An 18,604-nucleotide genomic window follows, 5' to 3' on the forward strand; every position below is an offset into this window, starting at 1 on the left:
AAAATGAGCCCATTTTACTGCACAGCAACCGCTGCTGCCCAGGTTGCACAACAACATCCCCACTTCCATTTGATATGTGGAGAGCTGCTGCGCTCATTCCAATGGTAAGAACCAAAATTTACATCAAATTAAAAAAAATAAAAAACCTAACTTATCCAAAAAAAAAAAAAAAAAATCTTTTAACCAATTCAAGCGAAAAAATTGATTTTCAATCCTTTATCTTTTTAACAGTTTTATTAAATTTAAGTGAAAAAATTATTGTTAGAAATTTGATTAAAGATTTGATTCCTCCCTCATCCGATGAAATTTTTGTGAAAACATAAGTTTGAAGAATGGATCGGAATCTCATTTTCATCAAATTTAAATTTGATTAAAGATTTGATTTTAATTGATTGATTTCTAAACATTTCAATAATTAAAATGTAAATAAAAAATAATGTTAGAAGAATTAAAAAAAGGATTTTGGAAATTGATATATGAAGCACACATAACATCTATTTTGAGAATCCAATTTTCCCACTGGAAGTGTACAGTGTTTGTGAGCTCAAAAAGGTTTCCACTATTTCATTCAAACTTGGTTTGGAATTTGCTCAAGTTGGATTTGGACTTAGACTTGATATTCTGTGTTGAATTGACCCAAGTCACCTAAGACTTTATTTATTTTTAATTTTTATTTAATTTTGTTTAACTTGTTTTATTTTTTTATTTTTAAAATTCAAAGTCACCTGACTTTGTAAAGTCATGCTTTGCTTATAGAGTCCACTTTGTTCAATCACATAAATGTACAGTTAAAAGATAGAATAAATTATGTTGGACAATCTTCACTGTATTTAAATAGATTAAATTCTGTTGTGTACAAAACAGCAACAAGAATAAAAGAAATAGATAAAATGAGAGAATTTGTTTGATTACAAATATCAAACTCGAAATAAAAATAAATAAATAAAAGCAGATTTTATTTTGTTACAAAAACAAAATTAAAATCTGATTTAAATAAATAAAAACAACACTGAAAATAAATTAAATAACTTACTTGATTTAATTTCTTCGAATTATTTTCTGATCAAGTCCAGTGTTTGACACTGTGTCCTTAAGACAGATTCGTCCTCTCCACGGTGCTTTCAGAATTTGGACGTCTATCTCCCAGGATAAAATGATCTACTACAAACAATAGCAGCACTACAAATTGTTTGCCTTACGAACACACTAAGTGTTTATACTCTCTCGCTTTATTGAAAATAAAATGCAGCAAGATGAAGAATAGAAAACAGAAGTGAAATACGAAATTTCTGAATGCAAAACATCAAATGAGGGTGGTCCTATTTATAGATGTGAAGGTGGCTCTTCATTTTGAATTAAACAGGTATGTAACTCTTGGTTTTGAATTGAACAGGTATGATACCTGTTGGATTTGAATTCAAACAGATAGCAAAACGGGAAGGGCCCTGTTTGGGTGTGCATTAATTCCAAAACAGTTTATTTCTGTTTGAAACCGGGAAGGGCCCTGTTTGGGTGTGCACTATTTCCAAAACAGGTTATTTCTGTTTGAAACCGGGAAGGGCCCTGTTTGGATGAACAAAAAATCCAAACCAATTTAATTTGAATTATGGATTTTATTTTAATAAAAAATAAAATTAAATTCAAATGTTTTTGGCCCAAAAAGATTAGAAGCCCAACCCCAGCCCGCCCGACCGGACGGACGGCGGCGCGCGCGCGTGTGTGGTGATTTTTGGGTCCAATGGGTCTAGCCCATTTTGCCCATAACCTCTCCCTCTAAAACACTTGGGTACCCCTTGGGGCACACCCCAAGTATCTCACCCTAAGCCTTATAAACCCTTTCAAAACCTCCCACCAAATCAATGTGGGACAAGCCAATTTACAACCTTAAGGAATTTCCACCAAAACTCCATTTTCATGGAGCACACTTTGGCTTCAATTTCCCATTCACTCGGTAATGGTTTTGAGCAACCAAATATACCACGTGAATCACAACGCGGCATAGAACGCGTTACCACTTTAACCCGAGTAAATCGACACTCGGGGCCCACCTAAAAAATAGACCGAACTTAGGAAAAAATTCTGGTTTTATCCAGAATTTTATAACCATTTCCAACAAATTATAAATATGTTTTTTTGAGATTTATTTAAAATATAGATTGTCTATTGTGCTTTAAAAAATGATAAATATTTTCTTCTTAGAATTTTTTATTTAATAAAATTAATTAAAATAATGAAATTCTTAATTGTTCTCTTATACAATAATAAAATTATCTAAATTATTGATTGACATAAATTTTTTATATCACTAAAAACTGTTAATTGACTTGATAATTTATTAAGAAAAGAATAATTTGTTATGAAATTAAAAATTTCAAGAGACGTGATGTAATTTATAAAACTGTAAGAAACAATTCGTATTTTAAGTAAATTTCAAGGGGCGTATTTGTAATTTAACCTAAAATCTATTGTATGTTTGGGAACATAAATAATCAAAAAGTTACTGCCAAAAAATCAGCTATTCTCTCTAATTTTTTACTCATTTTAAATTTTTTTTTTAATTTTTGTAAAAAGTAAAAAAACTAACTAAAATAGTTATTTCCTAAATAACTTTTACTGAAAAAAGAGTGCTTTTTTTTTTTCTTTTTTTAATTGTAACAAAATCATCACGAGTCTGTACCAAGATTAATTTTATGGGTATATGATTTTTTTATTAAAATATAAATGTGTATATTAAAAATGTGAGATAATTATTATTATTTTTTTTTATGCATATATGTATAAAAGGGTATATTAAATTATATGAAGCGTGTATTAAAATATATTTTTATTATTTGATTATGAAAGAAGTGACCTTTTTTTATTACCTTTAGGTTTTAAATATAACCAGAATTAGGAACGAAAAATTCCTAATTAAGATCAGTGAGATATAAAGTATGAAAAAAATAATAATAATTATTATAAATCATATTTATACATTAAAATACAAGATTTATGTAATTTTTTTCAAAATTAAGACTACCTTCACCGTTGCTACAATTTTACTTTGATCAAAAAAAAAATACAAGTGAGATATAGAGATAGCCACACCTCAACAATATATACATATAATTAAATTTACAAGTCACAAGTCCAACAAATACGAAAAGAGTAGTGATACACAAATAAAAAAAAACTCATACATAATGATATGTCTCATTGTGAATCTTTCACTTCAAAACAAAATACCATTAACGATGGATTTATTTACAATAATATTATTGCCACATCATTCTTGTCAAATTTTTTGTATAAATTTTATGTATATTTAAAATTTTCTATACCAAAATATTATTACTCAAATATTTAATATTTTTGAAGTTCTACTTTTCCACTATACCAAAACAAATTATTTTTTTTTAGCACTATACCAAAGCAACTAGACTAGAGAAATTTGATCCCGTAATAAAAAGGAATTTGAGACAAGAAAATAGACAAAAATGGCCCTCAATAATGCTAGAGACACAAAAAAAAAAAAAAAAAAAAAAATCAAAAAAATACTCATAATAACATTTTGTAATAAAAATTAATTTTAAGTGTAAATCTAAATCACACACTTTTCTTCGAGATAAATTTCTCAACAATTTTTTTAAATTTATTTTATTTTGCTTTTAAATACATTCTGAAACATGCCGTGCTTGACTGGGATTTCATTAATTGAAATTGTTGTCCCCATTGTTAGAGCATGTCCCCATTGTACCAGTAATTGCATATGAAATTAGTCCCCAACCGGGCACTAGTAAAGTCGTGTTTCATCTCATCAAAACTCCTTTTAGAAATTTGTAAATATTTTTTAATAGGATTTTTAAACTCCAATTTTACTCAAAATAATTCAATAATATAACATAGTGTCAAAGAGCATGAGCAATATCTAAGAAAAGGGTCCATGTTAGAATGAATTCTGGATTTTCCAAACTTTTTTTTTTTTTTTTGGAATTACAGTTTAGTTTAAATCAAAAGTAATTACACAAACATGGGATGCAATTGTCCTATGTAAAAAAATTCACAAAAAGGATTACACCCCCACCTCTCTGTAATTATTTTTAGCCTTTTATATTGATTTATAATTTCTTTCTTTTTTTAAAAAATAAATAATATTAGAGTGGAATTTTTGTTTGACTTTAGGAGTTGGAAGGTGAAATAACTATATGTTTAATTTTTAGAAAAATGCTTGAGATTCTCATTTTTTGGAGACCCCTACAATCCTCTTTGAACCTCCATCATTGATGTATGTGTGGGGCCCACACCATCAATGGTGGAGATTCAAAAGAGATTGTGAGAGTCTCCAAAAAAAGAAAATCTCAATCATTGTTTTAATTTTTATAAAATTAAATCTTAATTATTCAAAAAAAAAAAATCACTCCAAAATTATTTTTGAAAAAAATCAATCTAGAGGATGGTGGTCCTCAAGGGGCCGACCTAATGGACTTATCAAGTGTGGTCACAATTTAAACATTTGACATTTCTCACCCCATATGAATTTTCAATTAAAGAATAAGAAAGTACACTTATATCTCACTACTGGCACATATATCCTGCAAATATGTTCCCTTTTTTGTAAAAGTTATTCACTATTATAAGCAATAAGGCTGCAAATTTTATTTACACCGTTCATTTATGTAAATGAATAACAAATGATATTTAGGTCTCGTTTGAAAATATATTATTTTAATAATTTTTTGATTTTTTATGAATGATGTTTAAAAAAATATAAAGAATGATGTGATAATTTATAGTGACTTTTTGATTAAAATTATAGATTGCCAAAAGAGGTCTTAACAACGGTAGTAGGCATTTTACCTATCTAAATATTACTATAAAGTATATATTTTATTTTGCCTATCAACTGTTTTATGTTTTTACTCCAACCATGCTCTTTGTTTTAGCTATTTATCCAAATACTATTAATTTTATAGAATGCCACGTCAACAACAAAGATGGAGGGAAATGATCCTAATGATTGAATACATTTTTGCCTAGCGTTGAAGGCTAGCTACATGTAGCTAGTGAATATGAGTTGAGCCAAAATGCCTAATCATATGCCTAGTGCATTGGAATTGAAAAAAGTGAATCACACTAGGCATTTTAACTAACAAGTATTATATGCCTAGTGCATTGGAGATGCTACTTGAAACTACATTAAAAATAGACATAAATTTTGTCAATTTTTCACAATCTCAAATTCTTAAGACGGGGAAATCGTGTTTCTGTGCTTGAAAATTACATGAAACATTAAGATGCAAACCTTTTTGGGTTAATATTTTGACTGGTAAATAAAATGCTCTCTCATCAAATGTAATAATGAGGTGTTCTTTTATTAACGAGCAAATTACTTTTCGTAATCTTTGTAGTTTGTTTTTGTAACAACTCCATTCTTCAACTTCTTACATTATGTTAATTTAATTTAATTGGTGATTTTTAAAAAGAAAAATTACATTGAAATTAAATAGCAAAATGGTTTATACTTTTCATAAAAGTGATTAAAGGATTGATATCTAATTTAATATAGTTCATTCTCTTTCGTATCGACCATTTTACTCTTCGTTTCTATCTAATGTAATATCAAATTATATCAATCGGACTAAAACCCTAAAAATTTAATAATATTAAAATTATAAAGATTAAATTGAAACAAAAAATAAACTATACAAACTACAACTACAAGTATAATGTGCCTTTGTGCTCTATATTAATTTTTTATTTTTTGTTATATATATATATGATGATGGAACATAAAGGTAGGATGGTGTGGGAAGAAGAGGGGGGTCCCAAATGCTGCCCGCCATTGAAACAGTGAACACAAACAAGTTGGTAAGCAGATAAGCTTAGAGACCCACCCACCCACTCATCCTCCCACTGCTAAAAAAAAGTGATTCTATTACATTTCTATTTGTTGTTGTTCCTCAAAATACAACATATTCCATTAAAAAATTCTTTATGTCATTACATTGAAAAGATGTGGTCCGTGACATTCATCCCCGCGTTTCCAACTCTTCATCATATTTTTTTTATCAAATTTAAATTTAATAAAAATGGTTCTCCAATTTTTTCATCAATTTAGTATCAAATTGAGAATATTTTAAAATTTTCATCAAATTAAGAGTGTTTGGAACCTTTCATCAATTTACTGTAAATAGTCATTAGTGTAGGAGTATTGGATGACCGGCAGACACCGGACATCCACATCTTTACAATTCACATTGGCCGATCAACCGGCCAGATATCCTCTCGGTTATCCTTCCGGTCGACCTGTAATTTGATCAAAATTTAAAATTTTTTGTTAAAACGCTGGATATTAGATCAAGTTTTTACTCAAATTTTTATTAAAATTTGATGAAAAAAAGGGGTCAACGTTAGAGATGCTTTTATGCTTCCCACCCCTCCAATTAAACCCATTACAAACATAAGGTTTAGCTTCTCTTCAATTAGGTGAAAATATCAAATTGTATTGTTGGGTTTTTATGAGCTTATTATAGAATTTATTTCGGTAATTTCATATATTCAATTTTTAGGTCTTTATATTAATTATTTATAAACAAAATTAAATTGATGTAATAATTATATCTATATGATTTTATCATACTGTATTTGTTTAAAAAAAATTCTATATTTGTTTTTTAGGTCTCTATATAGATTATTCATAAGAAAATTAAATTAATTTAATAATTATAACTATATAATTTTATCATATTTATTTTTATAAAAATAAACAATATGCATGATTTTAAAAATAGATAGTTGTTTTTTTTTTTTTGTTTTAAATAAATGTGATGAAATCATATGATTATGATTATAAAGTCACTATGATTTTTTTTAGTGCATAATTTGCACATAAAATCTTAAATGTAAATGAACTGAATAGCTAAAGTGAGATCCGTAATAGGCCATAAATATCCAATAGCATGATTTACTCCTTTCATAATGGGAGAGAAACTAAACCCATTATGTAGATAGGTTGTGTTTAGGGAATTCAATTTACAACAATGATTGATTGCTATTTAAAAAAAAAAAATTATTAATAGTATTAATGCATTGAGATTGTAAAAAAAAAAAAAAATGTATAGGTAGTGGGCGGGGCCTATTGCCACATTAGTGGTGCTATTAGAGCACTACTTTTAGAGTTCTCAACCATTTTTATTCAATTTATTGGATAATGGTTGAGACCACTAAAAGTGGTACTCTAATAGAATCATTATTGATGTGGTAGTGGGTATGCGTTGTTTATTTTTTCAAAAATGTTTGGGAGTTCTAAACTATGAGTTCTAAAAGAGCTCTAGGGGTGGGACTCACTTATTGATGTGATGTTTTGGTTTTAGTTTTTTTTTTTTTTTTTGAATTTCTACCTCATTCGTGCTCAATTAAAACTCCCAAATTAGAGAAATGAATCATTGTTTTTTTTTTGTTGACATTCTTAATGTATTAATGTTATTAGTAATTTTTTTTAGTGGTGTGAATTATTATTATTATTATTATTTTTGGAGATGAGGTTATTGTTCAACTTTTTCTAAAAGTGATTCCACCCAATAAACCATCATTAACCATATGTTTCAAGACAAAAAACTTTTTTTTAATTATTTTATTATAGTGATTCCAAGATAGTTATCACCATTGCATCTGTTACTTTTCGTACAACAGATGTTTTGATGACTTTTCTCTGAAAATGTCTAAATCAAAATTCTGTTGCTTCTTTTTTAACACATATATTTTTTATTCATAATCTTTACAGTAACTTTTAATTAAGTTATCAAAGGATCTTGTCAACATGTAATTTTAAAAAAAATTAAAATGCTCGTATATTTTTTTATTATATGTATTTTTATACAAAATATACAATAGTTTTGAATTTCACATTAACAAAATAGATAAACAAAATTACAAGTTGAAATCATTCCAAGCTTCGAACAATTATAAACCTTGAAGAAGAAATGACCTAAATGCTAGTCATTGTGAGCAATTACCCTCCAAAGTTTCAAAAATCCCTTATTGCTTCACAGTTGGGTCTGCTGTTGATGGTGTCAAGTATTGGTGGTTATTTGCATGTTCAAGACTTGTATTTAAGGATTGTTATTTGTTGTTTTTGCTTTCTTTATTTTTGTTGGTTTCTCACTGACTTTGGTGGCTTGAGTTAGTATATAATTAAGTATTTCTATTCGGTGCCAACCTAATTAGGATTAGGTAGCAATGCTATGATATTTTTTACTTTCGCCTAAGCCTTATTGATATAATTTCATAGGTATTGTATGTTGTTCTCATCAATAAAGTCTATTTTTTTTACCGATCAAAAAAAATATTATTAAAATTAATTTAAATTATATAAGTTTGTTTTCCAAACAATATTTAATACCAACCACTATTTTTTTTTTTGAAAAAACTTTTAGCAATGTTTTACCACTCAATTTATAGATTTTTTTTAGTAATGCAAATTCTCCTCTCCTATATTATACCAAAAAAAAAAAAAAAAAACAATTGATATAGAATGATGTGGCTGATTTATATCCGTTCATTTCAAAAAAAAAAAAACCTCGTTAAAATAACTTTTTGTTTTAAAAATATCACTATAGTGTCACTAAAGTGGGATTTTTTAAATAAAATTTCTATTTATAAATAATTTTCATTTGAAAAAAATTGGATAGAATTATGACAATATTTCAAGACGCTACGTGGAAGAAAATGAGCCAATAAGAAATTGTACAACTTTTGAATTGCATTCCTTTTTCAATGATCAAACACAAGACAAACCACACCCTTAAACCTAGACTGGAATGTTAGGAAGTCTATGTTCTCTTAGGTTTCCCAAACAATGTAAATACTACACCAAGTCTAATGGTCCTCCATGCAACACTCATATATAGATGGAATGAATTATTGAGGGCGGACCAAACTCTATGTAGCATCCATCACTCAACAAAGACAGATAATGAAGTATCCCTAAGGTATTCACAATTGGTGGCTCAATCATTAAGTCACTTTTTTATTAAGTTGTGTAGTCCATATTTAGGAATTCGCAATATTTAATCAAGAGTAATGAAACATGAAATATAGAAAGGAAAAAACGCACTAGAAAAATAGATTACACAGACACAAAGAATGCAAGGTTTATATGGTTTACCCCAAACTAAAATTACGTCTATAACTGTTGCTATTTTTACTATGATCAAAATATTACAAAAGATTACAAAGATAACACTACTTTCCCTCAACTATAAAAACACATAAATTTAGGGTAACAAGTCACAAGTGCGGAAGTATAACAAATATCGTTACTTTCAAAATTTGGGTCAAGGGGCAATGGTTACTATATAGTATGTATCCTCTCGAATCCCCTCATTCTGTAGTCAAATGGTTACTAAAATCTACACTATTCCAACAGTCCAACGTCTAAAACTCAACAAGAACATCTCAAAAATTTCTTATCAGCAAAGGTCTCCAATTTTTAAAATTTAATAAAATAAAACATCATTTTTTTTTTTAATTATTTAGACTGAGATTTCAAAAAAATTCAAGCCACTATTGAATGATAGATCTTTGGAGAAATTTTAATTTTCCGTCAAATGAAGGGAAGCAATCCCTTTCCATTAACATTGGGGCATCACAAATTTGTCCAATCATTATTTATATTGTCACATAATTATTTACCCAACCAAGTTGTTGAAAAACTTGTTTCACAATTGTACGTTATTTTTGAATTGTTTCTTAAACTCAAGTTTCGAAAATACAATTTCATGGAACATGTTTGGTTGGCATGTTTGTTTCATGCCAACTTCATTTTGTTTTGTTTGGGTTAAAGATTTTGCTAATTTTTTTTTTCATTAAATATTTTTTTGCTGGCGATTAGCTACAACTGTGTCCAATCTAATTGGGGCATGGCTTTTGCCATTGAAGCTATATCGTTGGTAATTATCTTACGATGTGTTTGGCCTGGAAATTTGGAAATAGATTTGGAAAGAGAAAGGAAAAAAAATGTGTGTCGAATTAATAAATTTGGTTATTGATGATGGAAAAAAACAACATTCATTCAAGAAATAAAGTTAAAAAAAAATTGGGATTGAGAAATAAAATACAAGAATTTGGTAACGCTGTGTTTGGTTGGAGGATTTGAGGAAAGATTTGGAAAGGGAAATGGAAAAGTTAGGCGAAATGTCCCTTTCCAAATCCCTCTCCAAATCCCCCAACCAAACACAACATAAAAATAACTTGAAGTGCCTCATCTAGCATGAATGCATGGCATTGTCACACATCTACAAAGACACAATTTGAGAGATAAGTTACCTTTGCATAGTGAGGGACCCATAAATTGTACACACAGGGGGTCAAGATAAAATTATTAGATTTTTAAAGGGCTAGAGTAAAATTTATATAGGTTTTAGGATGCCAAAACGTTAATTTCTTTAAAAATACTTTAAATTTTTCATAGTCTAATGAAATTTAAGAAGGCGAACGTAAAATTATATAAATTTTTAAAAAGTAAAAATAATATATATTTTTTCTTATAAATAATTAAAATCACACAAAGCAAATTTTTCCCTTTCTGTGTCAATTGTTGCCTTTGATGATTGATGAAGAAAGGCCAAAAATGCCGATCAAAAAAACAAAAAAAAAAAGAAAAGAAGGGAGGCCCAAAATAGTTATTTTTATTTTTTAAAAAAATTCTATTCATATATAAAATTCATAAAAAAAAATTATCTAAGAATAATGTGGCAATACCATTATTATAAATAAACAATCTTTATGAATCTTTTGTTTTAAAATGAAATAATTACATTGAGCAACATTAATTTTATATATCAATTTTTATATCATTATTGTTTTTTTTAAACATATGGTTGGTTTGACATGCATGTCATGGGCTGATCAATCATAAAACAAAGCTAATTAATAATAACTAACATGTGGGAGAACACAACTTGGAGAATATGGGATTGAGTTATGGCATGCTTTCTTATTCCCTGAATGCTTGAAAGATAATGACACTAACCTAATTATATTGTGGTGGAATTTATTGAGAAATTATTCACCACACCAAAGGAACCACATTAATTATTATTAAGTTGAGATGTGGATTTTAATCCAAATTGTGTGTCTATTTTATAGCATATTTAAGTGCAGTCACACACTACAATAAATGACACTTTTAGCGACCAAATTTTTGGTCACTAAAAATTCATTTTTAGTCGCCGATTATTTTTGCCAACTAAAAGTTTTGGTCGCTAGAGTGGTCGTTGAAAGATTGTTGGGAAAGATAATTGATGACTAAAAAAAGTTTGGTCGCCGAAAGTTCCCAATTGACGACTAATTTTTTAGTTACCAAAAGCTTTTAAATAAAATTAATTAGCATATTTTTAGCGACCAAAGATTTTTGTCGCCAAAAACCTAAATTATATAGGACAACTAAATATTTAGTCATCAAATGTTTTTTTGTTTATCTTAATGTTTTTAGCTACCAAATATTTTCGTCACCTAAATATATTTTTTTTTTGCTAATAAATATTTAGTCGCCAATTTTATTTTCATTTTATTTTATTTTTAATTAAGCTACTAAAGTTTCAATCACCTAAAGTCTGATTTTGTTTTGGCTACTGAATATGTAGTCGCCAAAAAGTTTTTTTCGTTTTAATTTATTTTTAGCTACTAAAGTTTTAGTCACCTAAAGTCTAATTTTACTGTGGCTACCAAATATGTAGTTGCTATAAAGTTTTTTTTTTTTTTTTTTTTTTTTTTTTTTTTTTTTTTTTTTTTTTTTTTTAAGCTACTAAAATTTTAGCTGCCTAAAGTCGTCTTCTTCTTTATTTATTTATTTATTTTTGGCTACTAAATATTTAGTTGCCAAACAAAAAGTTATTTACTTCGTTTTTAGCTACCAATTGTTTAGTTCTCAAAAATATCATTTTGTGTTTTTTTTTAATAATTAATTTGTCCAGAACCTATATATATTCCATGTAACCTGTATCAAGTATATAAACAAAATAATACATATATATAATCAACCATTCTACAACCTGCATCCGTTTCGCTTCCAACCATCCAAAAACGAATAATTTTTAATATCAAATTCCATATAAACCAAGTATATATAGACCTACAATAATAATTTCATACAAAATAGAGAATCATACGTATACAAAAAATATATTCATTAAGCAATACCACGATAAAAGATAATTTATATACCACGCCAATGATTATCCGTTCGATGCCAAAAGTAATATCACTACAAGAAAAGTGGGCAAATAACACGGAACTTTTTGCGACGGTGTGTATGCTGTCGCAAAAAGTGGTCTTTTGCGACGACATATGAAGCCGTCTCAAATACTGTTTTTTGCGACGGCAGTTTCCCCGTCGCTAATAAACACAGAACAAAAAATCACTTAGATATGGAAGTATTAGCGACGGCACTGTGTACCGTCGCAAAAAATATTTTTTGAGACGGGTGAAATTTACCGTCGCAAATAGTAGACATTTGTGACGGGAATGCTCTATCGCAAAAAAAAATCCCTTAATAAAACAGCGTTGTTTTGTAAATGGATTTGATCATTTGCGACGGTTTGCCATGCCGTGGCAAATAGTCTGAAATTTCATCTCCCTCCTTCAGTCGAAATGGCGCTCGATCTAGAAGCCACTCCCGGATTGAAAAAAATGGGTTAGAGAGAGAGAGTCTGCCTTCTCTCTAGAAACATTCCTCGTTTGTAGGGTTTCAACTTCTCGTTGATAATGACTGCTTCACTGCATTCTGACCCATTTTATGTAATTACTGCTACGCTTGTTACTGATCCTAGTAGGGCGATGAATATTAGTGATATTAGTGGTGAAAATCCTGAAGGGAAATCAGTGCGAAATGGTCTGTCTGAGAGTGATCTTCAACAACTGATAGATCTCGCGAATAATAGGGAAGGAACTACAGAGCAATCTCCAGTATCATTCTCGGCTCTGGCGAGTCGTCTTCAAGCCCTTAAGGATGCCATCAAGGTAGATTTACCACTGACTCCCAAATCAAGGGTTGTAGATCCACATGAGTGTCGTGATCTATCTTCACAGCCCGTGTTAGGGCTAGATCTGGGGGATACATCACAGATTGCAGCGGTATCATCCCTGAAATGGAGCGCCATGATTGATTCAGAAAACCTCAGATTTGGAAATGTCCAAGATAGTTTGGTACGCACTAAGGCGAAGGGTCTGGCAACGGCATCAGCAGAGGAATATATACCTGTGGGAGATATCGTCGTAGACAACCTGCAAGGTATGAATCTGTCGTCTCTGGCTACGAAATCCGATAAGGAAAATGATATACAAGTCCGTAGAGTCGCTGAAATGGAGGGTTTTCCTCAACAGAACCTGCATCAAGGGGGTAGAGGGCAGAGTTCGTATAGGGGAGGTCGTGGGCGAGGGGGTCGGGACAACCCTAACTCGTTGAGAGTAGACTCTTCTGCTATAGCTTCAAACCAAACAACTAAATCCTGGGCTGAGGTTGCTACCATGCCTAGTAGATCTTCAATTAAACTAAGGTACATTCCTCCTCCAGCATCTGATGACCCAAATGTTGTGGATTTACCTTTTAGGGAGGTGGGGTTGGAAAAATGAGAGTCTTGTTTGGTGGGGTACTTCTTGGACAGAAAACTTCCATTCCATTATATTAGGAATAATGCTGTTAATATTTGGTTTTGTGGTTCAGATGGGGAAGCTGAAAAGACTCATTCAACCTAGGGACATTACCATAAACATTGGAAAGGATGCCCCAATTCCCGAATGCCCTATCCCTGGTGAAAGGTGGTTGTTTCTGCCATAATTTTATTGGAAAATAGGAACAAAGTTGTGTCTCTGTTTTAAGATTTTTAATAAATTAACTTTACAAATATTTGATCTCTGCAGATGGAAAGAAATAAGGCATGACAACACAGTTACATGGCTTGCTTTTTGGAATGATCCAATCAACCCAAAGGAATTCAAATACGTGTTCTTGGCAGCTAGCAGTTCTTTGAAAGGGCAAAGTGACAAGGAGAAATATGAGAAATTAAGGATGTTGAAGGTACTTTACATAAAATTTTACCTACACATCTGATGAATGCCATTTCTATTTGTGTTAGACAATGTAGTAGTAAATTCCCGTCCCTTAGCTATAACTATAATTCGTTGTTTGATTGTAGGACTACATACAAGGCATCAGAGCAACATATACTAAGGATTTTGCTAGTAAGGATATCACAAGGCGGCAAATAGCAATTGCCACCTATCTTATTGATAAACTAGCTCTCAGGGCAGGCAATGAGAAGGAATGGTGTATGTAATTGTTTTCATCATGTTTATGTTTATCTTTTACTCTCTTGTTCATGGAACATCCTCTTTCTTTTTCATCCCAATGTAGAAACATAGTTGAGAATCTGACAACAGGTAATTGGTTAAGACTCTGTTGGATGGGGTGGACAACCTTCTCTGTGGAGGAAACATAGTGATGCAGATCATCTTACAGATGCTAATAGTGTTTTATTTACTTTATATAGATGCATGCTTTAATGTATAAACACATGTATTATGTATATATGATGAGTCCTCTGCGATCTTGCTCAGAAAGTAAATAGAAACATAACAAAAAAAACGAAACAAGTTTTGGAGCCTTTATTCTTATAGTTGTTTCGATCTTGCAGGATGATGATGAAGCTGATACCATTGGTTGCTGCACATTGAAAGTAGAAAATGTAGAACTGGAATATGTAAATTCTCACACCCTCCAATAGGGCTGCTCGCGGGTCGGTTTTGGCCGGGTGCGGGTCAAAACGACCCGACCCGCACTTATGCGGTTGGAGAAAAATGGACCCGCAACCGCCCGTGATGCGGTTCGCGGTTTGTGCGGGCGGGTGCGGTTCGGTTTGCGGGGTTTTTTTTTTTTTTTTTTTTTTTTTAAACTTAAGCAAATTTGACATTTTTTGTTACTTTCTAAATACTTTTTTTTTTTAGAAGAGTTATAAATTAAATTACAAGATATACAATTCATGATCATAATAAATAGTCCACATGTTAGATAAGATGATATGGAACCATGCTTGAGGATAGTAATTAATCTTCCTCCTTAGCTTGCAAAAACAAACCCTTAAAAGTCAAACTAGTAACACTAATTTAAATATGCAAAAACAAACCCTTAAAAGTCAAACTAGTAATACTAATTTTAATAGTGGATTAATCTTCACTGTTTAGTTTTTAATATGCAATAATGTGATAATAGAATGACAATTCAAAATATCATATTTAACTGTGTCTACTAGACTAATGGAATATAATGATTTTTTTTTTTTATATATATAAATAAAAGTCAAACTAGTAACACTAATTTAAATATCATTAGATCATGATAATGTATATAAGTGCCCATATAATAAATTTTACTTTCATCCAAAATGTAAAAATAAAAATAATAACTAGTTATCTCCATCCATCCAAAATGTAAAAAATAATAATAATAACTAGTTATTTTTTCTTAAAAAAAAAAAAAAAAAAAAAAGATGCGGGTTGCGGGCGGGTCGGGTTTGACCCGAACCCGATCTTTTGCCAATTTCTTGACCCGCACCCGCCCGCTCACCTACATCGAAACCGCCCAAAGCACTGCGTGTAGGGTAGGGTCGGGCGGTTTGTGCGGGCGGGTGGGTTTGTTGCCCAGCCCTACCCTCCAACATAAGTATACGCATGTGCACGCACACACAGAATCAGTGAGATAGAGATCTCGTAGTTGTGATTTTAGGTTGCTTGTAATGATTTTGGTTTGCATTAAATATGCTTTTACTTTTGAATTTTGTGATGAGGAGTCCCTAATTTAATTCACCAGCTTGATGGAATAAGAACACAGTTGAATAGTCAAAAGCTCATGCTGCATAGCATGAGGAAGTCAGTGGATTAGTTTAGAGGTAGAACTCTTGCTTGTGACCCAGGACATCTGAAACTGGTGGTTTGGAGATATAGTAGAGGGCATTAAATCTTACACTAGGTGTTTGGGGGCTGGACATCATCTGAGTCTGGCCAGGCTTGCACTAAATCTGCCCCAGCTCAAATATCGGGCTATATAGTCTACCCATGCCCAGCCCTATCAGAAAATACAATTCTCAAGCCTACCCATCAGGCCTCTATATTATTAACCGTTTAAAAATAATAATTAAAATAATTCAATCTAACAAGTAACAACCGAACGAAAAAGAAAGAAGCAATTTGTAAACAACTAACAATAATTAGGAAGAAAACTGAAACTTTCAGCCCAAACCAATGTTATTACATGAAACAAAATGTTATTACATGAAAAAAAGGGGGCCTTGACAATTTTGTTTTCGTTTCTCGGTTCAATTATTACTTTTAGAATCTCCAAATACATGTCTTGACTTTATATTACATTTCCTTTTGAAGTCAACTATTATTTATTTATTTATTAATTATATTTATTTATTTTTTATTTTTTGGGAACAGGATGAATGGACTGGTGAGCAGAAACTACAGTATAATGATGCTCCCGAAGATATTGAACCTGAAGAAATTCGTCCAATGGGAAACTATGCTGTATCAATAACATGGCCAGATGGATTTACCCAGGTATTGGACCTATTTTATTGTAGTGAAAAATATTATGTAGTACCCATTTGTAATCATAAAATCATTATTCATCTATTTTAATATGAATTCTACAAAGCATCTATCCCACATTTATATATATGATGCAAACTAAAAACATTTCCACAGCATGACTTAAGAAAGAAATGTTTGTCTTGTCAATTCTAATAGCATGATTTAAGGAAGAGATCTAACAATGTCATGGCAAATCAAAAAGAGTTTTAAACTTTATTTTAAGAACATATAAACTGATTCATAGACCAATCAGATTGCAGCACATAATTAAAAAATAAATAAAAAAAAATCAAAAAAATGAGAAAAAAGGATTGAGCTTTGTAGTGGTAATAACCTCACTACATTTTGCAATTATATATATATATATATATTATAGACTACAGATTATAGATGCCAAATTCTAATCTCTGCAAGACTTGGGAAATGTGATATGTATAATATTAAATCATCAATCATAAGAGAATTTCTGAGGATGTAGAAGGAGAAAATATGGTTCATTTACTTCTGTTCATGCTTGGAGAGGGGAGAGGATATAGAAGGAAAAAATATGGAATCACACATTTATTTTCATTTCAGTTTCATACTGTTTGGCATCCATCCATCCGCAACGTTTTATGAATCCATTCTAACTAAATAATTTATTTGAAGATTGGAGCTAATCAGATTGTGCGCTAAATAGGAAACTATGCATTCTGCTGAACAATTCATATTCATGTATCTTCTTACATGCTTGCTTAGATTGCTAACTGATTGTGTATTCGTGTATCTGGATGCTGTGCCTGCAGTTTGTTGACCTGTCTTACATTATATATACAAAGATGTCCTTTGACTGTCCTTAGTCTTTACCCCTTGCAAATTGCTTTTTCCTTGGAGGCTCCAACCTCCATTTGGTAATTTTTGCATTGAGAAGTTGCTTGATGGTTGTGACATGTGTTTTTGTCTCAAATCATAGGATTCATTTTATTGCTTTTCCAGTGCCGTAAAATATGCTAGTATTTAATTGATTAATATCCTGGTATTTAGGACATTCTCTTCTAATGTAGAATAATCACCCTTGCCTGCTACTAGGAAAGAAAAAAATGACATAATTGGAGCTGGAGCAGCAGAGGGGGCAATTGATGCTGCGAACATGCAAAATGAACATTGATCATGTGGATTTTTACTTTCATTTTAAGCTCTGGATATTTAGCTTTTCCATCTAAGCGAACTTAGGCAGGTATATGGGTACACAATTACTTGAACTCATTCTCTTCCCCTTGTTTGAACTCAATTTTTTAATTTTATTTTTATCTTTTATGAGAAACTGCTTTAGGTCTATGTATCAAAAGGAGAAAATTTAAGCAGTTGATAATTTTGGGATGAGTAATGCATATTTTTTCTTTAATAATTCTACACTGCATTTTTTTTCTTTAATACTTTACTTGAAAAGAGTTGCATCCCATTATGTCCTGAAGTGGTTAAGAAGTATTGACCACTTGTCCAAAATTTGGGATTTGTCGAATTTATGGACCCATGCAGGAAAATTGAGATTTGAAAGTCACAATACTTGTGGAATTGATTATTTGCTGTACAAAAAAATTAATGTGATATTCTCCATTGCAAGTGTGTTTTGGTGTTCATAAATATTCTGTTGAAGGTAATTTGTATTCTAATTTATGTCAAAATAATTACACCCTTTATGTGTACAAACATAATATATGCGTATATGCAAATTAATTGAAGGATGATGAACTTTTGTATAGATACTAGAAGGCTGACATTTCTTTAAAGGTGTCATAACTTATTTCCATTGCTTAATTTTCTCAGAAATGCATATGTTCTCATTGTTGATTGAGATGTTTAATTATCCATGTGGGATTTGATGACTAACAAAAAAAATGTTGTATTTGATGCTATAGTAGTTAAATTTTTATGTTTTTTTGTAATTAACATTAACATATAATTATATTGTCATTAATTATTTTTATTTTTATTT

At 30.5% G+C, this 18,604-nt stretch overlaps 1 protein-coding gene across 3 annotated transcripts; it reads left to right on the top strand.

Moving 5' to 3' along the window:
- Positions 1–12,669: 12,669 nt before the first annotated feature.
- LOC114307213 (DNA topoisomerase 1 beta-like) lies at positions 12,670–17,028 on the top strand. Of its 3 annotated transcripts, none has more exons than XM_082909102.1 (5): positions 12,670–13,535; positions 13,703–13,797; positions 13,900–14,056; positions 14,175–14,738; positions 16,474–17,028. In XM_082909102.1, exons 1-2 carry the CDS (start codon positions 12,745–12,747, stop codon positions 13,713–13,715), a joined length of 804 nt encoding a protein of 267 aa, XP_082765228.1. In that variant the 5' UTR covers positions 12,670–12,744; the 3' UTR covers positions 13,716–13,797; positions 13,900–14,056; positions 14,175–14,738; positions 16,474–17,028. The 3 variants fall into 3 exon arrangements, with proteins under 3 accessions (XP_082765228.1, XP_082765229.1, XP_082765230.1); XM_082909103.1 differs by having other exon boundaries at positions 13,908–14,056; XM_082909104.1 differs by lacking the exon at positions 16,474–17,028 and having other exon boundaries at positions 14,175–14,330.
- Positions 17,029–18,604: the final 1,576 nt, after the last annotated feature.

Source organism: Camellia sinensis, chromosome 15 (assembly GCF_055761805.1).
Source record: "Camellia sinensis isolate YWXY chromosome 15, ASM5576180v1, whole genome shotgun sequence".
NCBI lineage: Eukaryota > Viridiplantae > Streptophyta > Magnoliopsida > Ericales > Theaceae > Camellia > Camellia sinensis.

Bases quoted from the DNA above. Each gene is read 5' to 3' on its own strand.
- LOC114307213 (XM_082909102.1), top strand. From the start codon at position 12,745: ATGACTGCTTCACTGCATTCTGACCCATTTTATGTAATTACTGCTACG.